Raw genomic sequence first — 26,764 nt, forward strand, 5'->3', positions numbered from 1 at the left:
TTAGTTTCAAGTGGATGTCCTCACGTTTCCCATCTGCTCCATCGATGCACCAAGAGATCGGTTTGCTCAGCGCCGTATTTAAGGAAAAGAAGGCAACAAGTTGGGACAGCATTGATGTTCTGATCCGAATGTTCCGGATGATCCGATGTTCGGATCTGAAATCGGGCACAATGTGGCCGCATTGGAAATGTATAAAATGGTTTTATGGAGGGTGGAGAGAAATCTGCAGGAGATGCAGCTAGGGAAGTTTGGGAGGTTGACGAGGTTCCGTAACAAGAGGAATCAGAATGGGGCCCATCGATTAGTTTTGGTGTTCGTCTGTAGGAAAAACGATTGAAACTCCACAGGTAAACATCCGATGCATTTATATCATAATCGAGGAAGCAGCTATACATTTTCTGTTTCAATTTAATGATTGAAGTGTCCGACGATCTATCGATCGTACGAAATTTCCGAGGAGATTTTATTGTCTTGCTTCGGTTCAGTTTTGTTTTGCTTGAAATCAGCTTTGATTGATATAAACGTCATGCACGCCAAGCCTTTGAACAGCACTGCCAGGCTTCTTATTCGGCTGATAGACACTGGGTTTACAAGCACTATAGCATAGCGTCATATACTAATATACGGCTTATTTCAGTGCTTACTATTTATAATGCCTGAGAGCATTTGAAAATTTCCTACTGAGCCTATTGACACGAAAAAGCTGCTGTATGACCTTTAGACCGCTTACGCCAGTGCTTAGTGGTTACTTGGGTACCTTTGGCTGCTGCTGGTGGTGCTGAGGAAGAACGATCTGTTGCCTTTGCAAAAAAGTGCAAATTTTTGTGTAAAATGCTTCGAATTCACAGTTTGTATTCAACACGTGTTTTATCTATCACTGCGCGTTACAGAATGACGTTTTTTTCTTCATCCAAATTCGATCCTCTAGCAACCGGCTTGCCTACTCCTAACGCATGATTGCTTGGATCGAATTCAAATTTGAATCGATGCTTCCAACAACACAAGTCTTCACCACTATCACTTTTAAATAACATTCCACTTTTGACAGTGAGGCTAAAACCTGCAACACATAGCGTCCGTTCCGTCGAGGTTTGCGTTTTTTTGACAGTTTTCCCATGGGAAATGTGTCAAACTACTGTCACGCACAGGCAAACGTATGCATGGTGAATATATAACGAAGCCACAGCTCGAATTTTCAAGAGCACAAATCTGACGAACCAAAAGACGGATTGCGCTGAAAAGTTGATCGATTGGTGACCCGTTGGTGGTGATCAATCGATCAACTTTTCAGCGTAAACCAATCCTCGGTTCTTCAGATTTGTGCTTTTGAACATTCGAAGTGTGGCACATCCGATCCCCTGGGCTGCTTTGATCTGAAGATCAAAGTATGGGATGTCATCATCTATGCAAAGAATTTCAGCAGCATATTTGTACACTTGTTCTTCAATTAGTGTTGAATTCGCTTTGTATGGTCGTGAAGAGCTCAATGCTAATAGTAAGCCCTGATATTCTATTAATCTTCATCTTCCGTTCCCGCACCTTCACTCACACTGACTTCCTCGCCAATCTTTCGCTTTTTACTCTTCTCCTTCCTGATGTACACCTTCATGGAAGGTACCTTTCCGGGACTGTGAAAACGCTTCAGGTGAACCTGTAGGTTTTGACCTGATTTGAACATTACTCCGCATTCTGGACAAAGATGACTAGCCTCCTTATGAGAGTTCAAGTGGTTTTGAAACGTCATCTTCGTAAACGTTTTCTTACACTGTGGACACTCGATACGCTCGGTATGGGCCGCCAGTTTGTGCGTCTTTACCAAACCGTAGTTCGCCAGGAACAACCCGCAAATGGTACACTGGGCTTTCTTGTGCAGCATTCGTATGTGGAATACCAACGCCTTGCGGCTTACGTAGAAGCGCTTGCAGTGCGGACATTGCAGATTGCCCGATTCTGTGTTACCTGGAATTCCAATTCCAGATTTTCCTACTTTAGATTTCTTCTTACATTTATGACTGGCGAACGTTGTAGTCTTTCGGAACTCACGTTTGCAGTTTGGACATTGCTTTCGCGTATAGATGGAAGGCCTTATCTCTTCGTCCCGTACAGTTCCTTCGACTCGACAACGATGCGTAACGGTTCGTTTTCCTATCTTGATTCCGCAATCGGGACAGCTATTCGGGGCGACCAATGAACATTCTAACTGTTTATCAGTGATGCCAACATGATTATTATCTTGTGATATGACATTTTCTTTTTCGATCGATTGATGATCCTGCTCTTCACGCTCGATATCCATCTCATGTGAAGATGAAGATCTTATCTCGCAACCGGAATAATCGTCCTCCTTTGCCTGGCTATTACAACAGCTCTCCTCATGGTCTGCCTTACGTTTACGAGAACGGAAATTTTCAGAACAATACCGGCATTTGAGAAAAAATCCATCGTGATCTTCCTGAAAAGGTGTGAATCTCTTACTGGTTCAGTCAGTCTATACAGAACAAATTAACAAACTCACGTGAATGTGATTCCAGTAAAGATTTTCCCGATACACGCGTTGATCACTACAAAGTTCGCATTTGTGAAAATCGTATACTACTTCCGTTTCCTGACAATGTTCCTCTTTGGTTCCATCATGTATCTGTTGAATGAATAATTTGAAACATATTTCTAAGTTGTCCGATTTTGTTTTTATTTGTTCTTGTTTCAATAATCCTATTTATGTTCCTGTTTAACAAGACCTCCCTACAAACTTCTTTCTATTTTGAGTAATAGGTATTTGAAGCAATAATTGACTCCGAGAAATTGGCCGACACTTGACGTGACGAACTCTTCAATAATTGTCGTATAACGTTATTTTCAATAATATGGAACGAGCTCACCAATGAATATCTGTTCACTGGAGAGCGGCATCGAGAGGAACTGAGCGGCTTTTGCCACAGACTCGAATCGTGAGTTAAAAACTATAGATTTGTTTCTCCACAAACTCGAAATGGCTCTACCCCAATTGGCATAATGTCATTTGGCATAACGCCATTTGGCATAATGTCATTTGGCATAAAGGCCATTTGGCATAATGGCCAATTGGCATAATGCCGTTTGGCATAATACGAAGAACAGCCTTCTTGGTAAGAATCCTCCTCTCCTCTTCTTGGCGTAACGTCCTTCTGGGACAAAGCCTGCTTCTCAGCTTGTGTTCTATGAGCACTTCCACAGTTATTAACTGAGAGCTTCCTCTGCCAATGACCATTTTGCATGTGTAGGGTAACGGTTGAATTTTGGACCCCTAGAGGACATTGGTTTGAATTTAATTCAAAATCAAACAGATTCAGAGGGTATTTACACATAATGATGATGTTAGTATGTTCGTAAAAGCCTCCACTGTCCGTTAAAAATACCCACAAGGTCATTTCTGGCTGAAAATTTGATGAAAATAACTGATTTTTGAAGCATCAGCTTTCACTGTTTTGGACACCCCAATATATTTTGGACCCTCTTCAGTATATATTTTGGACACCCGGTGTTTAAACTCGTTTGAAACTATTTTGGAAGAATTTGCCGCTTGAATATACTGGATCACATCCTAATTACTTGATTGACAAAGGCTGATTAGACGAACTTTGCGAATTTAATGCGCAAGAATGATAAACGTTTTTGTTTACATCTGCAAGTTTCCTCAGCACCGCAATCTCTTTTTGTAAACATGATGCGACACTCGCACGGATGACGAAATAAGCAAAACATAATTTCAAGGCAAATAAGGATATTTCCAGTGAGGAAATGATTGCTGCCCGTGGAGAGCGATCTTATTTAGCGAATGATTCTAAAAATTTCCGTCATCTCATCATTAAACCTGTGTAAGTTGTGATAAAAGGACACAGTGGGTCCAAAATATATGGGGGTCCAAATTATATTGGTTACCCTATATCGTGTGGCAGGCACGAAGATACTCTATGCCCAAGGAAGTCAAGGAAATTTCCTTAACGAAAAGATCCTGGACCGACCGGGAATCGAACCCGTCACCCTCAGCTGGTCATGCTGAATACCCGTGCGTTTACCGCCTCGGCTATATGGGCCCTAAAGAATGTGCATATTATTTATTATGCCAAATGGCCATTATGCCAAATGACCATTACGCCAAATGGCTTTTATGCCAAATGGGGTAGAGCCACTTGAAATTACTAACAACTCGACACAAAAGTCCTTTATATCATGAACATCATACTTATCGGAAAATTGACCTACCTTTTGGAAATTTGTATCTGACGATCCGTTCCACAGAGAAGGAATGTCATCATCATGAAAGAAAAAATCAGTGTATTGCTTTGAAAAAGTCAGTCATTTGTTTTTTTAATAAATACTAACATTCACTTCGTTTGTTTTGCTCTCTCTTCTTAATCCTAACAGTAATACAACATCCTTTTATTCTATTTATCTTCTTCTCTCAATCCCGCACTTTCATTCGCATTCTCTCCGTCACCGAGCTTACGTTTCTTACTCTTCTCTTTCCTGATGTACAGCTTCATAGAAGGCGCCTTACCGGGAGTGTGAAAACGCTTCAGGTGTACCTGTAGATTTTGACCTGATTTAAACATCACCCCGCATTCCGGGCAAAGATGGCTAGCCTCCTTATGGGAGTTCAAATGATTCTGGATGTTTTTCTTCGAGATCTTTTGCTTGCAGTGCGGACACTCGGCCTTTTCGAAATGAACTGCCAATTTGTGCGACTTTACCAAACCGTAGTTTGCCAGGACCAAACCGCAAATGGTACATCGGGATTTTTTGTGCAGCGTTCGTATGTGAACCATCAAGCTCTCGCGGTTCACGTAGAAACGCTTGCAGTGCGGACACTGCGGCTTGGCTTGTGCTTCCTGGTCCTTGTTGTTTTCTTTATTACCAGGACTTGCGGTTACTTCCGAAGAATTGTCTACTTTAGTTTTGGCCTCGCACGTGTGACTGGCGAAAGTTGCGAGTTTTCGGAATTCACGTCCGCAATCCGGGCATTGCTTCCGAGCATACACGGAAGGTCTGTTCTCCTCGTGTTGAACAGTATCTGAGTTTTCGAGTTTACAACGATGAGTTCGTTTTCCCACCTTAATCCCGCAATCTGGACACTTCTTCCGGGCAGACGATGCAGGTTTCGACTGTTCGTCAGTGACGTCCAAATGATTATCATCGTGCGATATGGAATCTTCGCTTTCTATCGATTGGTCCTCCTTAGCTTGGAAATGAACCTCGACATGCTCGATGTTCATCTCATGTAACGGCGAACTTCGCTCGCAGTCCAAAAAATCGTCCTCTGCTTCCTTGGCCTTACAATGGTTTTCGCTATGGTCTGTCTTGAGCTTACGTGAACGGAAATTTTCAGAACAATACCAACATTTAAGAAAGAATCCATCGTGATCTTCCTGGAAAGGTACCGAACTCTTATTACTTTGGTTTGTTGCAAGCACAAATTTACAAACTCACGTGAATGTGACTCCAGTAAAGACTCTCCCGATAAACACGCTGATCATTGCACAGTTCGCATTTGTGAAAGTCGTACAGAACTTTCGTTTCACGACAATGTTCCTCTTTAGTTTCATCGTCGATCTGTTGAGTAAGTATTGTAAAACAAAACTCTGTAGTGAAACACAGCAACGTATTTTATCTGCAAACATGTCTTGTAAATAATCCCAGCAGTTTCAGAATGCCTTATCAAGGGTCAAGGGACAACTGTTGTCAAACTAAGAAAGTCTTTGACTCGAACCCCATTTGGGATCTATATTTGAATTAGTGAAGAGACTCATGGAACCAGTGGCGTAGCTAGAAATTTGGGGGCCCGGTGCGGAACAAAATTAGTGGGCCCCCATGAAAATTACTGATCGCACTTTTGTATTTTGTAAAAAACGATGAAAAAAACCAATGAAATCCATCAATGAACGTAAGATTTTTTTTAACAAATTATTTGAGAATTGTACCAAGTGTTGAGTCCGCCAATTGAAATAATTTTAGAGTGACTACTATAAAAGTAAAACGTGTATAAAGTAAAATTATGTCATATGTTTGGATTTAGAGTGCATTTGATCTCTGTCAAATGTTTATAGCACGAAGGTTTGAATAAACAATCCGACGACTGTCGGGCTCTCTTCTACATCTGACACCGAACGAAGTGGACGTATTTCTGCAAGCTCCGAAACAGTGACTTAACCTAAAAAGGATACTTTTCCTTCCGATCAATCTAGCGTTGGTTACACCTCGTGGTCCGCTTTCTGCAGTGAGCTTTTCTTTTAAGTATAAAACCCGAATTTAACAGTTGGCGACGAGGAAAACGGTGAAGTGAAAGTGAAAACGTGCTACCACCTGGCCAACAGCGGCCGGATCTTTGACTTTCGGCGCACCGGACGTGTGACCTTCAGGTGACCGCAACCCTTTCGATCCCGGTGGCGGTGATTTCATCAACGAAACGGACCAGGAAGCGGATAAAGGTTTCGCCCGGATTTTTGATCCTCGACGGTCGGACGTTTGACCTTCACGGCGACCGCAACCCTTTCGATCCCAGTGGCGGGATTTTGATCGGCTAGAGGTAAGAAACAAAAGTTTTTTTTTGGTGATTTTGCGAAACAATTGAGTTTTTGTGCTAGGCAAGCGCCATTTTGTTGCATGAACCGACGCTTAGTGAATTCTTTTGTTTTAACGAGAGGGGTTAGACAATACCCACATTGTTTTTCTTTGTAAAAGTTAATTCGTAAACCTTATGAGTGTTTCTTTTTCTATTTCTGTTTAGTGCAGGGCAATTGTGAACGATTTTTTTCCCCCATCTGGAATTAGCGGCGTTTTGATTTGGATTTCTGATATTTTTTTTGTCGGCGTTTGTGAGGCAAGTTTGCTTGAGTGATTTTTGCAATAATGGCCTACGTATCCCCGAATATTGACCCGTACCGAAAAGGGCAATCTTTTGCTTCGTGGTATAAGCGACTTGGCTACCATTTTCGCATCAATAAGGTGGCGGAGGAGAACCGAAAGGACCAGATGTTCCTTTTAGGGGGCGAATACCTTTTCGAAGTGGCACAGAATTTGTACCTCAGCGAGCAGTTGCTTGATGCAGCTCCGCTTGAAGAATTAGTTGAAAAACTTAAGCAAAAACTGGACAAAACAGACTCAGCTTTGATTCAACGATTTAAATTCGGATCCCGGGTACAGCAACCTGGAGAAACAGCCAGTGATTTTCTTTTTTCACTAAAGCTCCAAGCGGAGTATTGTGCTTTCAAGAACGACAAAGATGGTCGAATTCTTGATCGTGTCCTTATTGGCTTGTCAGATGACGCCCTACGACAGAAATTGTTGGCTGAGGAAGGGGAAAAATTTGACCTTGCCCAAGCTGAGAAGATGATTACCACTTGGGAAATGGCTGCTTCTCATGCAAAAGCGTTAACAAAGGAAGATTCTTCCACACAAATCGCCTCCATCGGTAGTCTGACTGGGGGGCGAGGTGCTGTTTTGCAGCGAATCACAGCTTTAGCGCGGGGTCGTGGTCCTGTGAAAAGCCGACTAGGGCAGCGGCCCCAGTTCCAGTCTACTGTACAACCGTACAACAGGTACAATGATCGAGGTAGTTATCCTTCGCAGTCCAGACAGCCTAGACCGGCGCGGTTCCAGGAACAGCATCGCCGATACCAGGATGCAGCGGTTTATCCTGCGGAAATGAGGGACAACCAGCAGCAGAGAATCGACCAACGAGTGTGCGAATACTGTGGTGTGCGAGGCCATGTGAAGAGGAAGTGTTTCCGACTGAAGCACTTCAAGAAGGATCCGATCAACAGCATCGACATGGAGCAACCTGGCCCAAGCATGGAGAACAAGTTGTCCAACATGATGAATCAGATGACCTGGGAGGACAAAAGCGATGATTCGGATCAAGGTGAATTAGATTGTATGCACATTTCAACAATTAACCAAATAAGCAGTCCATGTCTACTAGAACTAACTGTTGAGGGGAAAATATTGCAGATGGAAGTCGATAGTGGAGCTTCTGTTTCTGTTATTGGGAAAAAGCTATTTATTACTAAATTTGATATTCCTCTTCAGAAAAGTTCGAGAAACTTAATTGTGGTGAATGGTTCTAGTTTGAGTGTTGCTGGAGAAGCTATTGTTTCGGTTGACTTTCGGAATAAAACGAGCATTTTAAAACTTGTGGTGTTGGATTGTGAGCATAATTTTATTCCTCTTTTAGGCAGAACATAGTTGGATGTTTTCTCTCCCAACTGGCGTAATTATTTTGACAAATTAGAAGCTGTTAATAATGTGATTGATGATAGACACAATGTTTTGCAGAATGAAATTAAGGCTAAATTTCCTGATGTTTTCATCAAAGACTTTTCGTCTCCTATTAGAGGTTATGAAGCCGAGTTGGTTTTAAAAACAGAAAAACAATTTAAGAAAGTTTATGACATTTCCTTCAGGTTGAGGGACAAAGTAACTAAATGTTTTGATAGTCCAGATTGTCAAAATTTTGAAATTCTCATGCAAAATAGTGCAGACTACAGACGAAAACCTTTTATTGTTTTGGGTAGATTGTCTAAAGCTAATATTAAGGCAAATTGGAAGGCTACGAAAGTGTTTGTATTTTGGTCGGAATATCTGTATCATGCCATTTGCAAAGAAGGTTTGTTGCAGTGGAAAACTCCTTTATATAACAATAACAGATACATTCCAGGTTTGTCTTGCAAACTATATCGGTTGTATAGTTTGTTGAAGAACGAATTTATTGCCTTTTGGAATGGTAGTTGTAACAAATCAGATAGTTTACTTTTTGGAAAAGTTTTTCTTGGATTGTTCTGTCCAAGAAAACAAGTCGTAGTAGTATATGGTGTATTTGATAGAGTTGTTTTGCATTTTGTTGGCAGAGTAGAGAAATCCAAGGTTTTGACAAGTATTTTTTCTAAAAAGGTGGAAAATGAGTTGATGGAAAATTATATATCGTGTTCAGAAGTTATTAAGAAATTGTTAGCATATTTTGCTAGATTTGGGTTTCCGGATATTTTAGTATCAGACAATGGTCCTCCATTCAATAGTTATGATTTTAGGAGCTTTCTTGAAAGGCAAGGAATAAGGGTCCTGAACAGTTCTCCATACAATCCTGCTAGCAATGGCCAGGCGGAGAGGCTTGTTCGTACGGTTAAAAATGTTTTGAAAAAGCTACTTCTTGACCCAGAATACGCGAAAGTGGAATTGGAAGACCTGATAAACTTATTTCTAATAAATTTTAGGAACAATAGTTTGACGATGGAGGGTTTCTTCCCTTCCGAAAAAGTTTTAGCATATACTCCGAAATTATTAATCGATTTGGTTAATCCAAGGCGACATTCTAACCATCATAACACACAAGTGACTAATAATAACAACCGCAATGATGAGCCTTACACCGGATCTAACTATAACCTTTATAAAGAGGTTCATAAAGATCCATTGGACAGTCTGATGGCGGGAGATGTACTATGGTACAAAAACCATAATCCTCACCATCAGGCTAAATGGTTAAAAGTGCGTTTTATTAAGCGTGTTTGTAAACATATCTTACAGATTACAACTGGAAACGGCATAACTACAACCGCACACAGAAGCCAAATCAAGATCGGCAATGAATCCAGCAGAGGGGTCCGTCGGGGGTTGGTGGTCCGTGTCGATCCCGATGTCGATGAAGCCGATCCACTGCCACTACCAAGACGTGATGAAGCCGATCCACTGCCACTACCACTGCGAGGAGCGAGCGATGACGAGGAGCCTTTCCGGGGATTCCCGGAGTGCGAACAGGATAGGAGAAGAACATTAGGGGCCGTCCATTAATTATGTAAGGGTTTATGGGGGGAGGGGGGGTTTGAAAAATCTTACGCGCCATACAAAAATATTTGGGTTTTCATACAAAAAATCTTACAAGGGGGGGGTGGGGGTATTGAAAAATCGCAAAAATTGCCTTACGTAATAAATGGACAGCCCCTTACCGGTCAAGCCGAATCGGAAACGGAAAATTGAGACGGATTTGGCGCTCGATGGCCAGCCAAGGCGTTCGAAGCGAACGCGAAAAACTAATTACAGGAGTGAATTCAAATATTTTTAATTGTAACAATTATTCGAAGAAATTTTGTAATATTATTTGAAATACTTTTCTATTATAACTAAAATAGTTAATCGAATAACTCTAAAAGAGGAAGGACTGTTGCGTCCGCCAATTGAAATAATTTTAGAGTGACTACTATAAAAGTTAAACGTGTATAAAGTAAAATTATGTCATATGTTTGGATTTAGAGTGCATTTGATCTCTGTCAAATGTTTATAGCACGAAGGTTTGAATAAACAATCCGACGACTGTCGGGCTCTCTTCTACATCTGACACCGAACGAAGTGGACGTATTTCTGCAAGCTCCGAAACAGTGACTTAACCTAAAAAGGATACTTTTCCTTCCGATCAATCTAGCGTTGGTTACACCTCGTGGTCCGCTTTCTGCAGTGAGCTTTTCTTTTAAGTATAAAACCCGAAATTAACACCAAGTAATCTTTAAGGAATTCCTTCAAAGATTTCTTTACCGTTTTCTTTAAAAAAAATCTTTCTTGAAGAACAATTTGTCTTCAAGAATCAAGTCGTTAATGCAAGGATGTCATTCAGTATTTCTATAAGCACTCCTTCAGGAGTTCTTATAGTGTTGTCTCCGAGGATGTTTTCAAAAATACTTCAAAGTACTTCAAAAGATTCTTGCAAAGGCTTCATCGAGTATTTCTCGAAACATTTGTTCAGGAAGTCCATCAGGGTTTCTATCAATAATATCTCTGATTATTAATTTAGAAGATTACAGAAAACAATTCCCCAAAGATTTTTTTGGAACCACAAAAATAAAATCGGAATCGGGTTCTGTAGGGGTATCCCGATTATTTCATAATCGGAATCTCCGTCTACAAAATAGTCGAAATCCAAAATTTCATCATTTTTGGTGCCCGGGAACTATTTTTAAAATCCATTTAAAGTTTGTATGGGGATTTTTTTTTGTTCGGGGTGAACTGTCATTTTATCGATTGAATTGTCATTCTACCCACGGAAATTAAAACTATTTAGTTAATTTAACCGGGAACACAAAGGAATTGAAACGCAATAAAATCACGTTATGCTCACAAGGATTCCAAGGATTTTTTTCAGAAATTCCTCCAATGATTCCTTAAAGAATGCTTGTTTCGATAAATATCTGCAAGGGTTCTTCAAGTCCCAAAGAATCCGTTGGATATTTTTTTTTAATCTCCAAGGATTCCTACAGAAGTTACTCTAAGAATATTCTTAGAGTAACTTCGTAGGAGTTTTGCAGAAATTCTTTCGAAAAATCCTTCTGGAATTCCTCCAACGAATTCTCCAATATTCATCAACTCAAGGACATTTTCCAAGGATTCCTGCAGAATTTTTGCTAACATTTCTCTGGGCACTATTTAAAAAAATCTATTGTGATTTTTCAAAATTCTTTCGAGACCTTCTTTTACCATTCAGCTAGAAATTACTCCGAAAAAATCTTTTAAAAAAATCTCTGAGAATTCCTGGTAAGGTCAACATGCCCTTAATAATCCTACAATCGCGAATGAATTCTATTCGAAAACAAAGCGATTACGGAACCGATGATTTCGTAATTTTTGTTATCATTCGTGCTCACTTCTAGCAAAAATACAAAAAAAAAGAAACAAGACAAAAAGCGCTTCATTCCTTTGATTTGAGATGGATGAAAATTGGATCGTATATGCCTAAATAGTAAAGGAACAGATGCCCTATCTTATCAAATAAAAAAAATCTCATGTTACTCCAAGGATTCCTCCTAAGACTGTTTTGCTACTTTCTTCAGGAATTCTTTAAGAATGCCTAGAAGCATATTTTAAGTGAATCATGCAAGATTAAGATTTCATAGAGGATATCCATAGGGAATTCTTCAGGAATCGCTTTTAGAATTCCTACGGGAATTTTTCCAAGGATTTCTTAAATATTTCTCCAAAACAAAACTTTCGAAAATTATCAAAAAATTCTTTCAGAATTCCTTCAAGGATCTTGTTAGAAACTACTGCAAGGGTTTCATCAATCGGTTAAAGCTTTCCTTGTTTAATTTATTTAGCAATTTCTTCAAGAATTCTACCGAGGATTACTCTTGGGACTTTTCCAGGACTCGCTTTAGGAATTCTTCCAAGGTTTTATTCAAAATTTTATAGAAATTCCTTCAAAGAGGCCTTTAGAAATCCCTCCCAAATTTTCTTCGGGAATTTTTCCAAAGATGTCTTTAGTAGTTCATCCAATAAATGCTCTTGCGATTTCTCCAAAGATTCGTTCAAAATTTATTAAAGTATTCTCTTAGAATTTCCTCAATTGCTTTCATTTATTCTTACTTAAACGTTCAGGACGCGCGCCTGTTCGAGCCTAAAAATACACTGTGCTTGCGCTGTATACGACGAGCGAGGTTTTTTTGGCATTGTTGTACTTTTTACAACGACACGCGTCCTGAAGGGTTAAACTGATGTCCCCAAGTATTTCACAAATTATTGTTTTTTACAACATATCTTTCGGGCATTCTTTCATGCAAGGATTTCTTCATGTATTTATATAATTACTTCAGCACTTTTACTTTTTTCGAAGATTTTTAAGAAATTTCTCCAATAATTTATTCAAGAATGCAAGAACTCCTCATTGAAAATTAAAAAAAAAATAGTTTTTTTTCAAGAAATAAAATTAAGAAAAAAACATTTTTAGAAATTTCTTTGTGATTTTCTTAGGAAATTGTTTGTAAACTTCTCTGGTTTTTTTTTTTTTTTTTGAAATTCCTCAGGTAGTTCCATGCGATTTTCTTCGACCGTTCCGTTTTAAATTCTTGGATTTTTTTTATTTCGCAAGAGTGTATCTCATAGAACTGCAAAACCAGACAAAAACCAGCTGCATAACAGACGTAATTCCGTGAAGAATTATGAAAAAAAAAATCCAGAGGAATTACCAAAGGAATTTTTTGAGGAATTACCGGAGTCAGTCAATCGAATTGACTAAGGAATTTTCAAAGTACCTGTCGAATGTATTTCTAAAGGAACTATTGAAATAAAAACAAACGTAAATTTCAGGCATATTAGCAAAGGGGCTGCCGGTGAAACTTTCAATAAAATTGCTGAAATCCCGCAGGAGTTTCCTGATAAATTTCCAAAACAATTTCCCAAAGAATATTGAAACTTCAAAAAACATAACTAAAATCAATTTCGAATATAATTGCCGAAAAATTATCAAAAGAACTACCAAAACAAATTCCAAAGGAATTGCCGAAAAAAATGCCAAATGAATAAACCAATCAATTTCCATATGAATTGGCGAAGAAGTTTCCAAAAGAGTGTTAAAATTATTCCCAAAGTAATTATCAGATAATTTTTCAAATGAATAGTAAAAAAACAGCAAAAGGTTGCAGACAAAATTTTTAAAGAAATTTCCGTAGAAATAAGAATCTGAAGTTCGTAAAGTCATTGCAGAAGCATTGCCGAGAGTTCATTAAAGAAGTTTTCAAAGGAATTGCTTAACAATTTCTCAATAGATTTGCCGCAGAAATTTTCAATGATACTTCTAACAGAGATCCTAAAAAAGCTTGAGAATTTTTACCAAAGGGATAGCGCACTCAATTTTCGACACAATAGCTGAAACAGTTTCCAAAATAATAGCCACAGAAATTTTCTAGAAATAATGCAGAATGAAATCAGAAAAAAAAATCCTTAGGGAATTCCCAAAGGAATTTCCGAAGATAATTTTTAGAGTATTTGCTGAAGAGATTAAGATATTCCTTAACGAATTGCTGCACGGATTTTCAAAGTAATTGGTGAAAAAAAAAATCCAAAAGAAATTTCCGAAGAAATGCATCAGAAATTGTAATAAAAAAAAATTCCTTCCAGAATTTTCACAGAAATTCCTCCAGAAAATTCTACTGTGATTCTTTTAATGAATCCTTCAGGTATTCTTACAAGGTTTCCATCAGGAACACCAGTTTCGTCCAGATTCCCTTCACAAAACTTTTAAAAATGATTCTTACGATTTCATGATGCATTTGTTCCAAGTGAGGAACTCCAAGAACTTTTTCTTGAATATATTTTACGATTTATCTAGGAATTACTTCAAGGACTTCTTTACAAATTTCTCTAAGATTTCTTTCGAAAGTTGCTACAAACTCCTCCTTGCGTTTCTGAAGCAATTTCTTTAAATAAATGTATTCCCATGAATACTATAAAAAGTTTTTTTAAGAATTCCACAAATGATTATTTTGGGGCTACCGCACATAATCACTTCAGCAATTTTGGAGAAGAATCCGTTAGGAATTCTTTTTTTAAGAAATTTCTCCAAGAATTTCTTTTTGCAATGCCTCAAATGGTTTTACTTGAAGTCCTTCAAAGGATTTCTAAAGAATTTGTTCAAGCATTTCTTTAATTCTACCTGCAGGGATTTCGTAAGAATTCCTCCAAAAATTGCTGTAGAAAATCGACCAAAGATTCCTCATGCGAATTTTTCAAGTCCTTTTTTTACATTTCGTTCAATAATCTTTTATGGAAGTTCAGTGAAAATTTAATCTTTTTCTACAAGGATTTTTTTTTTCAAGCTACAATACAAAGATTCGTTCAAGGATTTTTTAAAATTTTCCTTCAGATAATCCTACAAGTATGAACACATGCATCCCCAAATATACAGGATCTCTTTTATTTTTCGATTTGCTCCAAAGAATTTGAGAGGAATTCATTGAGGTTTCCGCCATTGATTTCTTAGAGAAATAATAGTCATGTCATCATTAGTTCTTCCAAAAATCTCTTTGCCTTCAAAATTTCTCTAGGAATTCTTTACCTAAATCCTCAAGCTACTCCTTGTACTGTAGTAATCCTTCAAGAATGTCATCAAAGATACCTGCAAAATCAACCCAATGATTCTTTCCGAATACGTCTTGAAATTCATCAAGACAAAGATTCTATTAGAAATTCCTCCAAAAATTCATGCAAACATTTCTACAAGAATTCCTTCGGGAATACCTCCACAATTTCTTTAGAAAATCTTCCAAGGATTCATTCAGGTATGGCTCCAAGCGTGATCTCCGAAATTCATGAAAAATATTTTTCATGAGGTACTCCTACAAGATTATTTCTTAAAGCTCATCTGAGGGATTAAGGACTTCATCCCGAGTAGGTGGAAAAATCTGATGAATAGCATATTCAGTTATGATTGATTGAATTACTGAAGAGCAAAAACTGATATTGGTTTGATTGATATAAGAGGTAAAAGAACAGAAATAATAGCAAAAACTATTATAGTGAACTACTCAATAATAACTCTTTAAGATATTACAAGATCAAAACAATAGCAGACAAGATTTGACACAAAAAAATAAAAAAAAATGTCAGCATCCAGCATCGAACCTACGACCTTAGGATTCACAGGCGGCGATGCTTACCACTCAACTGTGGCTCGCTGTTGTAAATAACATGGAAATAAGAGCATGCGGTTCTTCTTTTCCACAGCTCAGAAAGGGGCACATGGCATTTCACTAACATTGAGCCATCTCTATGGGTGTATGTGTTTCATTTCGTGCAGTAGAGCTAAACTTGCTCTTATGTAGAAATTTTCAGCTATTTCGACAAGAACACAAACTGATATCATATCACTTTGAGCTATTCGTGCGATATTCATTAGATTTTTGAATAACTCATCAAAATCACATCGAGCTATGGGTTGTAGGATTTTATGAAGGAATTCAAAGAGGTATTCCTGAACGAATGTTTGAAGAAATTCCTGAAAAAATCTTTGAAGGAATTCCTGAAGGATTTCTTGAGAAGTTCCTGTAGAAATGCTTGGAGAAGTTCCTGAAGGAATGCATCATTGTAAGCTTTCCTAAATCAATACTTAGATGAACTTCTGGAGTAATCCCTGAAAAAAGTTCTGAAGTTAATCTTAGAGGAATTTTTGTAGAGCTCCTGATGTAACTCCAGATAAATCGTGAAAGATATCCCCAGAGACAAGGACCTTTACTGAAGGTATTCCCGCAGAAACCCTTCAAGGAATATGTAGAAAGAAATACTTGATGAAATAGTTGGAATAAGTTGATTGCATTTTTTATACGAGAGTAAAACTTATCCACAAACTTTTGTTATTACAGTTTTCATGTGACATATGTTCAGATCTTAACTTTAATAAATAAGACCTCTGAATTTCAACTGCTATCCTAAGCTAAGTAAACAGCTATGTTTGGTCCTGTGGTTGGGATAAGTATCAGGGACATTTTCATTATGCTCATGAGTTTTACTTCCATATCGGTACTGAATTTCGTAAAATTATATTTTGATTTCTGGTACATTTTTTCTTGTATTTTGGGACCCCTGTCGGTACAAAGAGCAATCATCGAAAAAAAAGGACTTCAAATAAGTCATCTGTGTGCCCATTTCAAAATCTCACGAAGGGGCCCCTACAAACCCTTCAGCAGATCTGCAAGTATTGAACTTATAATTGTAGCAAACTTTCGCTATTTAAAAAACTTTATTCAAACTAGTGTAAAAAACCTTCACTGATTTGGAGGCCCCTTGAATTCGGGGGCCCGGTGCGGACCGCACCTCCGCACCCCTCCTTGCTACGCCACTGCATGGAACTGAGAATTCTACAGTGTATTCTGTGCTTCTTCTGTTTTGTCGTCTTTCAACTGATAGCTCAAATTGATGTTTTCGCTGTTTTTGTTTCAAAACGAGCAAAATATTCCCAATGTTTATCCAAAACTAGAAATCTAAACAAGAAATGTTCATCATAAAAAGCAACAGCAGCAACATGTATTCAAAAGAAATGGCATTTTGTTTTTAATTGGTAATCTTATGTACATGAAAGAAAACGCGGTAGTTCCCGTAGTTCCTGTCTTCCTAAAGATTACCAAAGCTTTCTAAGAAACCTCCTTCTGATTTCAAGTTTTCATCCGCAGGCATCCCGTCGTTAACTATGCGATTTTTACTCTTCTTTCTAACGATCCGCTCCTTGAACGGTTCCTTACCCGGAGTATGGAAGCGTCGGGTGTGCAATTTCAAAGCGTGGCCAGATTTAAACACCTCTCCACACTCCAGACACAGATGGCTTGCCTTATTGTGCGTTTTCACGTGATTTTTTAAGCTTGTTCTCCTGAACGTCTGCTTACAAATTGGACACTCGACACGTTCGGTATGAACCGTTAGTTTATGCTCTTTGACCGTAGAGTAATTCTTCATTACCAAACCGCAAATGGTGCATCGTGCTTTTTTGTGAAACGTTCGCACGTGCAACTTCATACTGTCGTAATCTTTGTAAATACGCTTACAATACGAGCATTGAGGTGGGCTCGGTGGCTTCTCGCCACCGGCACTTTCATTCGCTTCCATGGAGATTTTTACTTTCGTTTTGGCTTCACAAATGTGGCTAGCATAGGTTGTGAGCTTTCGGAATTTACGTCCGCAATCCGAACATTTCTTGTGCGATTGTTCATCTTGCAGTGTTTGACGGCCGACTTCGCAGAAATGAGTAGCTGTACGCTTTCCCAATCCAATTCCACAGTCTGGGCACGCATCGTGGGCCGATGAGGACAATTTCGACTGTTCGTTTTGATTATCAAGTGCAAGGTTTACATTTTGTGACAAAGGATTTTCATTCGCAAGCGTGTCATCGTTAATTATGCGATTTTTACTCTTTTTTCTCACGAAGCGCTTCATTAACGGTTCCTTACCCGGAGTGTGAAAGCGTCCGATGTGCACCTTCAAATTGTGAGCTGATTTGAACACCTCTCCACACTCCGGACACAGATGACTTGCCTTTTTGTGCGATTTCAAGTGATTTTTAATGCTTGTTTTCTTGAACATTTGCTTACAGATTGAACACTCGACACGTTCGGCGTGAACCGTTCGTTTATGTTCTTTGACCGAACAGTAATTCTTAAACACCAAACCGCAAATGGTGCACCGTGCTTTTTTGTGAAACGTTCGCACGTGGAGCATCATGCTGTCGTAGTCTTTGTAAATACGCTTACAATACGAGCATTGAGGAGGGTTAGGTGGCTTCTCGCCACCGGAACTTTCATTCGCTTCCACGGAGTTTTGTACTTTCGTTTCGGCTTCACAAATGTGCCTGGCATAGGTTGTGAGCTTTCGGAATTTACGTCCACAATCCGAACATTGCTTATGGACGTGCACTGAAGAATCCGATTGTTCGTCTTGTACTGTCTGACGGTCGACTTCGCAGTAATGAGTCGCTGTGCGCTTTCCCAATTCAGTTCCACAGTCTGGGCACGTATCGTTGGCTGATGAAGACGATGTCGACTGGTCGCTTTGATTATCAAGCTCAAGGTTTACATTTTGTGACAAAGGACTTTGTTCACTTTCTTGAAAAAATGTGTCCTCATATCGCTCCTCGTCTCGCTCGGCATCTAGTTCGGGTGTTCTTTGTCTGGCCTTACAATGGTTCTTATAATGATCATCCTGAAGCTTAAGTGAACGGAAGTTTTCGTCGCAATCCAAACATTTAAGGAAGAATCCATCATGATCTTCCTAAAAAAAAGATCAATCACTAGTGCAACTTTATGATCAATGTTCTACTATTTTCTACTCACGTGAATGTGTTTCCAGTAGAAACTCTCCCGATAAACTCGTTGATCTTCACATAGTGCACATTTGTGGAAGTCGTACATCACATTCGTTTCCTGAGCGTGTTCCTCTTTAGTTTCATCGTGAATCTGTTGATTGAACCATTTGGACAAAAGATCTGTATCAATACAGGTGTCCAATTTTATGAGAACTAGGATCTTCTGTATGCGATTTTTTAAACAAATTCACTTTTCATTTGACAAATCAGCATATGCATCAGCTCTTGGCTAGAACCTCCGATAATAAAGATAATAAAGATCGAATAGACACTATCATATGTAAATTCCTATTAAAGTTTTGGAAACATTACTGAGTAATGTAATTGCTATGAATCAATGACACAAAGTCGAATAAGACAAACCGTCGAATAAACAAAAAGAGGTAGAGTGACAAAGATCGAAAGAGGTGGAAGATTTGGTAAAATAGAAGTCAAAGATAAATCTAGAGATCTCCGGCCCCGCCAGCGTCGACTCGTGCTTTTCAGTTGTCCTGGACGTCCCACAAGCTGCCGCTTTAATCCGTGGTCGACTGCAAGTACCTTATAGCGTTCGTTTGGCCTCCCCCCAGCCAGCCGGGATTGGATTACCCACCTTTTGGCCCAGAATAGATGAGCTGATTGCTATATCGGGGCCGCGTGTTCACCGCGACATACAACAAAGCAACTATGTACCTTTGAATGTACATTTGAACACTTTTAAATTCGACATAATATGTCGAATAAGCGGGGTACGAATTAAAAAGTGTCGTATTAAAACGTGTCGAACCAGCGGGGTAAGACGGTACTAGGCTCTGGTGTAGGTTATCCTCCTCGTTTGCTGTAATTTGATGTAACCGGGATCCTTTGGGATAAGAGATAGTCTTGCAGCCACTGGTCCAAATTTTGCAACAGTCTTGCATATGTATGCACTTCAATCCAGCAGAAAATGGCCATTCTGTCCTAATTCGATACGCCATCTTACCTCTAGGCAACATTATCAGTCTTTGATTCGAATTCCTTTGGCTAGCGTTTTCCTCTCGAGACGTCTAAGGATATAATGCCACGTATGCAAGCATTCATAGCAAGCGTCTTGCAGTTTCTGTAACATTTTTTTCCTTCGAAACACGTTTATTCATCACAAAAGTTCACCAACTCACTGGCATTACCATTTGAATCCTGATTAGATGCCTACTATGATTGAGCTTTCTCTACAACGACATGCTTCCCAATCCTCATCTCCTTACTTCTCTACTGCTTGAAGTCGGAACCTTGGTCGGAACCGTCCTTGGAAGCAGAGTAAAATATACTGGAACCTTCGCGAAAGCATCTATTGAAAGAATACGTTATGCAGAGTGACAAAATATTGAGTCGTAGATGTCAAACAAAGTTCAAATATAAAACGGGTTACTGCGATTGCACATATTTTCGAATTCAAATTTCTTATGAACATCGCAATGCTTCCACACTACTCCTTTAGAGTTTTTATACAGTATACTCCGTTTACAGCATACCCTACTAAAATAGTTCTGTCATCCTTTTCGACATGACATTTGGCTGAGCAAATACCTGTGCTTCTGATTCTACGACACGTACGACACGCTGAACTAATGTTGCAGTTCAGTTAAGATCAGGAACCAACACAATCTTCTTAAGCTTTACTTCAGCCAGATTTCCTACATCGTCGAAACCAGCGATGCTTCCTGCTCCTACTCGTACAATTTTTGATACTTTCCCATTCGCCTAATAGAGCTTATCCGATTTAGCCTCCAGCTATCGATCCAAAGTTAAGTGAAGTGAAGCGCCAGAATAAATGACCCATTCGCGTGTCGGACTTCTCTCCGCAGCCAAGAAACAAACTGGATGATCGGTTTCCTTCTGCTCAGTAATCTTCGCCTTACCTCCAACTGTAGCATCTGCGCGGTCGATTCTCTGTTGCTCCGCCAGCTTAGAGAGGTACATGTTCCGAGGTAGGACTTCCGCTTTATGTGTCCCGGTTTATCAAAACATTCAAAGCAAACGCGGTTGTATCCAGTTATAGCCGCTCGTCCTTGTCCGCCAATGCTTCGGTTTGCCGGTTCACTGATGGGAGGTCATCGGCAATGACGCGCCACAGCCCCTCTCGGATCAATAATTCGTTGCTGCCACAAATCATAGTTTTGGAAATTCAAGCGAACCGTCGCTACTCCCAGCTCCATGTCCATTATCAGCTACTTCACTGTCACGAACTACTAAACTGTTCCTTGAACCACTGTTCACTGTTCCTCTAGCGTATATTTTTACTCCGCTATCACACTGAAACCTTCGTAGAAGCGTCTCTATTGAAAGAATACGTTAAGCCTTCAGTACACGCTTTGCCAAGTGTGCAAGCTTTTCCGCACGCATCAACCAACAGCAAAGCATACGCTTAAAATTTCCGATGTTTTGTCAATGTTGAGACCACTGTTGCCCTGTTGGATTATGCGTGCAGAAAAATTTGCACACTTGTCAAAGCCTGTACTGAAGGCTTTAAACAGAGTGACAAAATATTGAGTCGTAGATGTCAAACAAAATTCAAATATAAAACGGATTACTACGATTGCACATGTTCCTCATGTTCCCTACAGGGCTCTCACTCACCCGTAAAGCTGCGGACAATTTGTACAGCACTTCCGACATGGATTGTCGGCATAATCGCATTGTTTTGTCACGAGTCGTCTTAAATCAACAAAAAATCGGTCGTCACCTTCCACGTTCCGTAGATGCTTCCGTTTTTGCTTCAAAATCTTCAAACGATCCATCGATTCTTGAAAAACTTTCGGAACTTTCTCCCAAATTTGATACATTTTTCTTCTCTTTGTTGATCGGTTGCTAGGCCAACTCGCACAAAGGTCCATAAGGTGTTTTACCGGCAGTAAAACAACCGACCCCTCAAGAGTCAAACTATTTATGCCATCAATGACATAAATGTATCATCAAATCTTCATAACAGGGTTGCTACGATTTGCAAAAATGACATAGACCCCGAGGCGAAACAGCCCTTGGCTGAGAGTCTCGTTTATAAAAAAATACTATTATTTAATATTATCAACTAATATAAGTCCCGAATAAAAGCATAAATTTCTACGTACCTCATGCGACGTGAGATGCTCCCACAGTCCCGTCTTGTGTTGGTAGTCCGCATCGCATATCGTGCACCGGAACACTGTCCGACTGACGCAGCACAACTCCCGATGCTGCTCCAGGTTCTCCTTCAGGACCGGTTCCAGACAGATGTCGCATTCCACCTTCCGGACAGCAGCAGCAGCAGCCGCTGCGGTGGACTGCTCGTTAGAAACGAAAAAGATCGCCTCCCGGCAACCGTGCTCCACCCGTTCCGAGCAACAGTCGCACAGGCGGTACTACAGGTAGGGCGGAAGGTAGGGTTGTCATATGAAGGCGCTTTGGAGGGGACTAAAGTAAATTTGAGGTGAAACTTACCGTTACCAGTTTTGAGGAACTTTTCTTGCACAAGGTGCATTTCATTTTGCGAGAATAAACAATTTTTTCGATTTTTTCACTGAAAACTTTGAAATAAACGCAGGAAACGACACTGTTTTGTTTTGTGACACAAAAGTTTTGTTTGATGCGCGACTCTCCTCGAAATAAAAACAACACGACGATACACGTTAAAATAAAAACCACCAAAAAGCTGATCGCGAGTATCTCACAGAGAAAAACGGAGAAAACTTTTCTCTGCGTAGTCGATCTGGACTATAGACACTATAGATTCCATAGACTCGCGGAGACATGGTTGAGTAATACGATTTTAGTGTGTTTTACCGTGAATTTAGAGTGTACCAAGCTAATATGACGTCACGTAATCCATTATCGGTATTGAAATCGTGACGTCATGCTCGTTTGCAGGCCCCTGGCATGAATGAAATTTATCGTAGCCAACATCTAACTGCCTTATACTCATATTCGTGCAAATTGAAACGAGCGTGCAATCAACAAACGCACCTTTTGTTTGATGTTGTGAGCCACACACGAAATCACATTCACAATGCGTGTTTGTTGGGTTGCTTTATTGGGGACTACGAAGGTTGATGAGCCGGGAAACACTCTTTCTTCCTACGGGGTTTCTTATGGGAGTATGAGTGAAAAAAAAGCAAAAAATCTTCCCTCCTTCACTTTCTCACAGAAAACCGCAAACAAAATCATCACCTTCGTAGTCCCCAATTCAAATAATCGCATGCTCCTCTTACCGTACATTAGTATTAATGCGAGTTTGAAGTGTTTTGTGATCATAAGAGGTCTTCTTCTTCTTCTTGGTTCTGTTGGTCCTGGCTGTTGCTGACAGAGACCGGGGGATGGCAGCAGCTTATATGCTATATCGCCAGCGATGTTTTGTTTATAGTCTGATAGACTTTTTTTCTCACAAGCTGTCAATGCAGGTAACCGTTTTCGCTGATTGGTGTTTCTACGTTGCTAGCTATATATGGCTTTTGATATCTTTCAAGAAGCGTACTACATTTTGTAGAAGGGTTACATCTTTCTTTTCGAAGACTTGGTATATGTTGCAGTATTCGTCTAACTGGTATTTCTCCCTTTCTTTGGCGTATTTAACGCAAAAGAACATGACATGGTCCGAGTTATCAAGAACATCACATACGTCACAAATGCAATCTTCCTCTATCTTCATTTTATGTAGCCAATATCGTGAGAAGTCATGACCGGATAATAAGCGATTGAGAGTACGTACCTCGGTGTTGTTTAGTTGTAACTTATGGTGCCAGGGTTTCGCGGGTATTGTGTTTTGTATTTGGAAGTATTTCCTGCCCTTGCCAAGCTCGGCTGCGTACTGTAGGTACCATTGTTGGGAGCTTTGTTCGCTGATGGTGTGGATGTGGTTGATGGCATCGTGTAGAAGGATCTTATTGCTGCAAACTGTTTCCTGTTCGAGTCCCGCCTTGGCTAGTTGATCAGCTACTTCATTTCCGTTTAGTCCAGTGTGTCCTGGGATCCACTGAATCGACGTGTTGTACTCCGTGGCCATCCTCAGGATATTATCTATCACTTCATCTCTTTCATATGAACGTTTGTTCCGCCTGATGTATTCACATCCAGATTTGGAGTCGGTCATAATAACCGCGTTTTGAAGATTTTGTGTGCGTATGTATTGTAGGGCCACGTAGATCGCTTCTAATTCAGCAGACATTATGCAGACGGTGTTCGCCAATCTTAGACTCAACCTGAAGTTCCTAGCCTCGTGGTACACGCCAATCCCGCATGTCACGCCGTCCGAAGATGCATCCGTGAATATCAGCTGCCGACCACTATATTTTCCATGGATTAAAGATAGAGATAACTGCTTCAGAACTTTCGTGCAGGTTTCCTTCTTGACCCACGTTCCTTCTTTTAAGGTGGTGCAGATTTGCACGTCGCCCCACCTGTAAGGTTCCTTAACCATCGTCGACAACTGTTCAAGAATGTCATGGTGGAGAAATGCTGATTTTTCCATTGCTGTATACCGTTGGTTCTCGCAGAATTCCTCTACGAGGGTATCTTGGCACATTTGATCCCAAACCGGTGATTTCGAATAACAGTGTTTAACAACTTGTCTCCCTATCATTTTCATTCGCCTAAACTGCAGCGGCGATTGCGCAGCTATAGCTTGCAGTGTGTTTCTGGGCGTAGTTTTCGTGCATCCTGTCACTCTTCTCAGGCACTGGTTGTTGATAGTATCTAGTTTTTTAAGATTCGTATTACAGGCAGAGCTATAAACGCTTGTTCCATACTCTATGAAACTTCTGATTAGAGCATTGTACGCCACATTCAGTGTTCCCGGATGTGCTCCATATTTTGTGCCACTGATCACCTTTAACATATTCAAGCGATCCGCCATCTTTTGCGTCAATTCCCGAATATGGGAGCCAAAACGCAACGATTTGTCGATCAGAACCCCTAGATATCTGTGCCATCTGACTGATTCAATGTCTTCGTCGTTAACCGCTATCTTCATTTCCCGTGGACTATTCAGGAACAATACTGCTTTAGTTTTCTGTGCATTTATAGTGAAATTCAGAGATTCTGCCAACTGTGCAAATCGTTCCATGTACGCATTTCCTCTTTCGTTCAGCTCTTCGATTGATCTTCCCATAACTATGATGGAGAAGTCATCTGCGTATTGGACCAATATAACGCCCTCGACCTGAATTTCATGTAATTTCGCCGTGTACACATTGAATAATGTAGGTGAAAGTACATCACCCTGTGGAAGTCCCTGGTGCACATACCTCACTGCTTTTTGGTCGCCTACTTGAAGCTCTATTCTTCTGTTGGTTAGAAAGGCCATTATCCAGCTGCTGAGTTCTGGAGGAACCGCATACGATTGTAGGACAGCTTCCAGAGTTTCCGGCTTCACCGCGTTGAAAGCGTTCGATAGGTCGACGAAGATGGTGCCGACGATCAGTCCTTTCCGCTTTCCAGCCTGGATTCTGTTAACCACGTACTCGAGACAGCTCATTGTTGAGGTTCCTTTCCGAAATCCAAATGAAAGGTCAGGTAAGATGTGATTTTGTTGAAGATGCAGTTCGAGTTTTTCCAAAACAGCTGCGTTGAGTATTTTTAAACAACAGTTGATCATCGAAATTGGCCTAGTACCCTCAACGGTTTCTGGATTCTTTCCCGGTTTAGGGATGGCAACCACTTTAATGGATTTCAGTTCGAAAGGTATACTAGTGGACTTCCATATATTGTTCAGGTCCTGAATTATGACTTCCCTAACATCGCTATTCAACAGGCGCAGCATGCTGTAAGAAATTCCGTCTGGTCCAGGTGATGTTGATACTGTTTTCTTCGCTAGGAATCTGTTCCAAAAGTTGATATCCATTACGTCGTAATTGGGGAGATATCTAGGAAATTCTTCCACCAAATCTTCAACCGGAAAGAACTTATCTAGAAACTCCTGAGCCATTTCCATGTTTTCATGTACTAACACGTTAGCAGTTGAGCGCTTTCTCCCAGTTAACCTCCGTAGCTTTTCCCAGATGATCTTGGATGGTGTACGAGGATCAATACTCTCGACGAACTCCTTAAACCGCTGCTTTTGGGATTCCTTCTTGATTCGGTTGAATACAGCTTCACTCCGTTTGAACTCGATCAATTCCTGCATGCCACCTGTGCGATTGAAACGAACTCTAGCTTCGCGTTTTTCCTGCCACGCCTTTTCTACCTCCGTAGACCACCAACATTTAGGTACATACTTATCCTTTTGTCGAGCTCTCTTTACGATTCGCCTTGTTTCCGTTTGCAGATCTTTGACGCCACTGACACTGTCACTACTCATTTCATTAATCGCGGCTTTTACTTTGGCGCCATTGATGAAATAGCGTTCTGGTTTCTCCTCACAAAGCTGAATAGTGGTTTCCAATGCAAGATGCCGACTACCGATGCCGAAGTCCAGTGTCCGCATTGTTGCACAATCGATTAGTGATGGCGTTACCATGACCAAATCGATAGCTGATTGTGATTTTCCAAGTTCCACAGGTACAAATGTTGCTTCCCCAGTGTTGAGAAGAATAAGGTTTTCATCGTTGATCAGCTCGAACAATGTTGCGCCCTTATTGTCGGAATGATTCGGGTCCCACGACACATGATGCGAATTGAAGTCCCCGGCGATTACTGCTTTCCTGTACTTTTGAACTTCCTTAAAAATGGCACCGATGTTGTCCCTCAGTTCGAAGTGTGATATTTTTGGAGCTACATACACTGATACCAAACAGATATCAGACGAAACGATGTGTCTAGCAATCACCTGTATCTTGTTAAAGCTTGGCATGAAAACTTCCCGGGTTTTAATTCTCTTGCTGATAATTAATCCTGCGCCACCGTATCCATCGTCCCTGGAATCAAGGAACGAAAAATACCCTGGCACCTTATATTTTGTACTCTCAAGTTCTAATTTGCTCCATGTCTCGCTTATAAATGCTACATTGTATTGGTCCTGAATTAGCAACCTCGATAACTCCTCTTTATTTTTTTCTAAGCTTTGTATGTTTATTTGTACTATACGTATGTTCTTTTCTGTCATGTTCTACTTACGTTTCCATTCCGTGTTCATTCTCTGCTTGTGACCAGTCCACCGTGCTGGAACGGAGCCGGCGTCCACTGGTATCTCCTACCTTA

At 40.2% G+C, this 26,764-nt stretch overlaps 3 protein-coding genes across 6 annotated transcripts; 1 reads left to right on the top strand and 2 right to left on the bottom strand.

Moving 5' to 3' along the window:
• Positions 1-1,425: 1,425 nt before the first annotated feature.
• On the bottom strand, positions 1,426-22,427 carry LOC109407601 (zinc finger protein 91). Of its 3 annotated transcripts, none has more exons than XM_019680712.3 (4): positions 22,076-22,422; positions 21,727-21,996; positions 2,516-2,638; positions 1,426-2,452 (listed from the first exon to the last, which is right to left on the bottom strand). In XM_019680712.3, the coding sequence occupies exons 1-4, from the start codon at positions 22,118-22,120 to the stop codon at positions 1,514-1,516; spliced, it is 1,377 nt and encodes a 458-aa protein (XP_019536257.2). In that variant the 5' UTR covers positions 22,121-22,422; the 3' UTR covers positions 1,426-1,513. The 3 variants fall into 3 exon arrangements, with proteins under 3 accessions (XP_019536257.2, XP_029731933.1, XP_029731934.2); XM_029876073.2 differs by lacking the exons at positions 1,426-2,452; positions 2,516-2,638 and adding exons at positions 4,318-5,405; positions 5,467-5,589 and having other exon boundaries at positions 22,076-22,359; XM_029876074.2 differs by lacking the exons at positions 1,426-2,452; positions 2,516-2,638 and adding exons at positions 10,075-18,546; positions 18,609-18,731 and having other exon boundaries at positions 22,076-22,427.
• On the top strand, positions 5,597-9,827 carry LOC109423059 (uncharacterized). 2 transcript variants are annotated; one of them, XM_029876075.2, is made up of 2 exons: positions 5,597-7,897; positions 9,559-9,827. In XM_029876075.2, the coding sequence occupies exons 1-2, from the start codon at positions 6,886-6,888 to the stop codon at positions 9,618-9,620; spliced, it is 1,074 nt and encodes a 357-aa protein (XP_029731935.1). In that variant the 5' UTR covers positions 5,597-6,885; the 3' UTR covers positions 9,621-9,827. The 2 variants fall into 2 exon arrangements, with proteins under 2 accessions (XP_029731935.1, XP_062712681.1); XM_062856697.1 differs by lacking the exon at positions 9,559-9,827 and having other exon boundaries at positions 5,598-6,562; positions 6,764-9,552.
• Positions 22,428-22,492: 65 nt separating the features above from the next.
• LOC115268079 (uncharacterized) lies at positions 22,493-25,175 on the bottom strand. The gene is made up of 2 exons (XM_029876076.2): positions 23,340-25,175; positions 22,493-23,019 (listed from the first exon to the last, which is right to left on the bottom strand). The coding sequence occupies exons 1-2, from the start codon at positions 25,101-25,103 to the stop codon at positions 22,966-22,968; spliced, it is 1,818 nt and encodes a 605-aa protein (XP_029731936.2). The 5' UTR covers positions 25,104-25,175; the 3' UTR covers positions 22,493-22,965.
• Positions 25,176-26,764: the final 1,589 nt, after the last annotated feature.

The sequence above is a fragment of the Aedes albopictus genome, chromosome 3, assembly GCF_035046485.1.
Source record: "Aedes albopictus strain Foshan chromosome 3, AalbF5, whole genome shotgun sequence".
Taxonomy (NCBI): domain Eukaryota; kingdom Metazoa; phylum Arthropoda; class Insecta; order Diptera; family Culicidae; genus Aedes; species Aedes albopictus.

Coding starts and splice junctions, on each gene's coding strand:
- LOC109423059 (XM_062856697.1), top strand. CDS start 6,886: ATGGCCTACGTATCCCCGAATATTGACCCGTACCGAAAAGGGCAATCT.
- LOC109407601 (XM_029876074.2), bottom strand. CDS start 22,120: ATGAAATGCACCTTGTGCAAGAAAAGTTCCTCAAAACTGGTAACG. Junction 21,997..22,075: donor GTTCCTCAAAACTGGTAACG/GTAAGTTTCACC, acceptor CCCTACCTGTAG/TACCGCCTGTGCGACTGTTG. Junction 18,547..18,608: donor TCTACTGGAAACACATTCAC/GTGAGTAGAAAA, acceptor TCTTTTTTTTAG/GAAGATCATGATGGATTCTT.
- LOC115268079 (XM_029876076.2), bottom strand. CDS start 25,103: ATGAGCTGTCTCGAGTACGTGGTTAACAGAATCCAGGCTGGAAAGCGG. Junction 23,020..23,339: donor TACAACTAAACAACACCGAG/GTACGTACTCTC, acceptor CTGCATTGACAG/CTTGTGAGAAAAAAAGTCTA.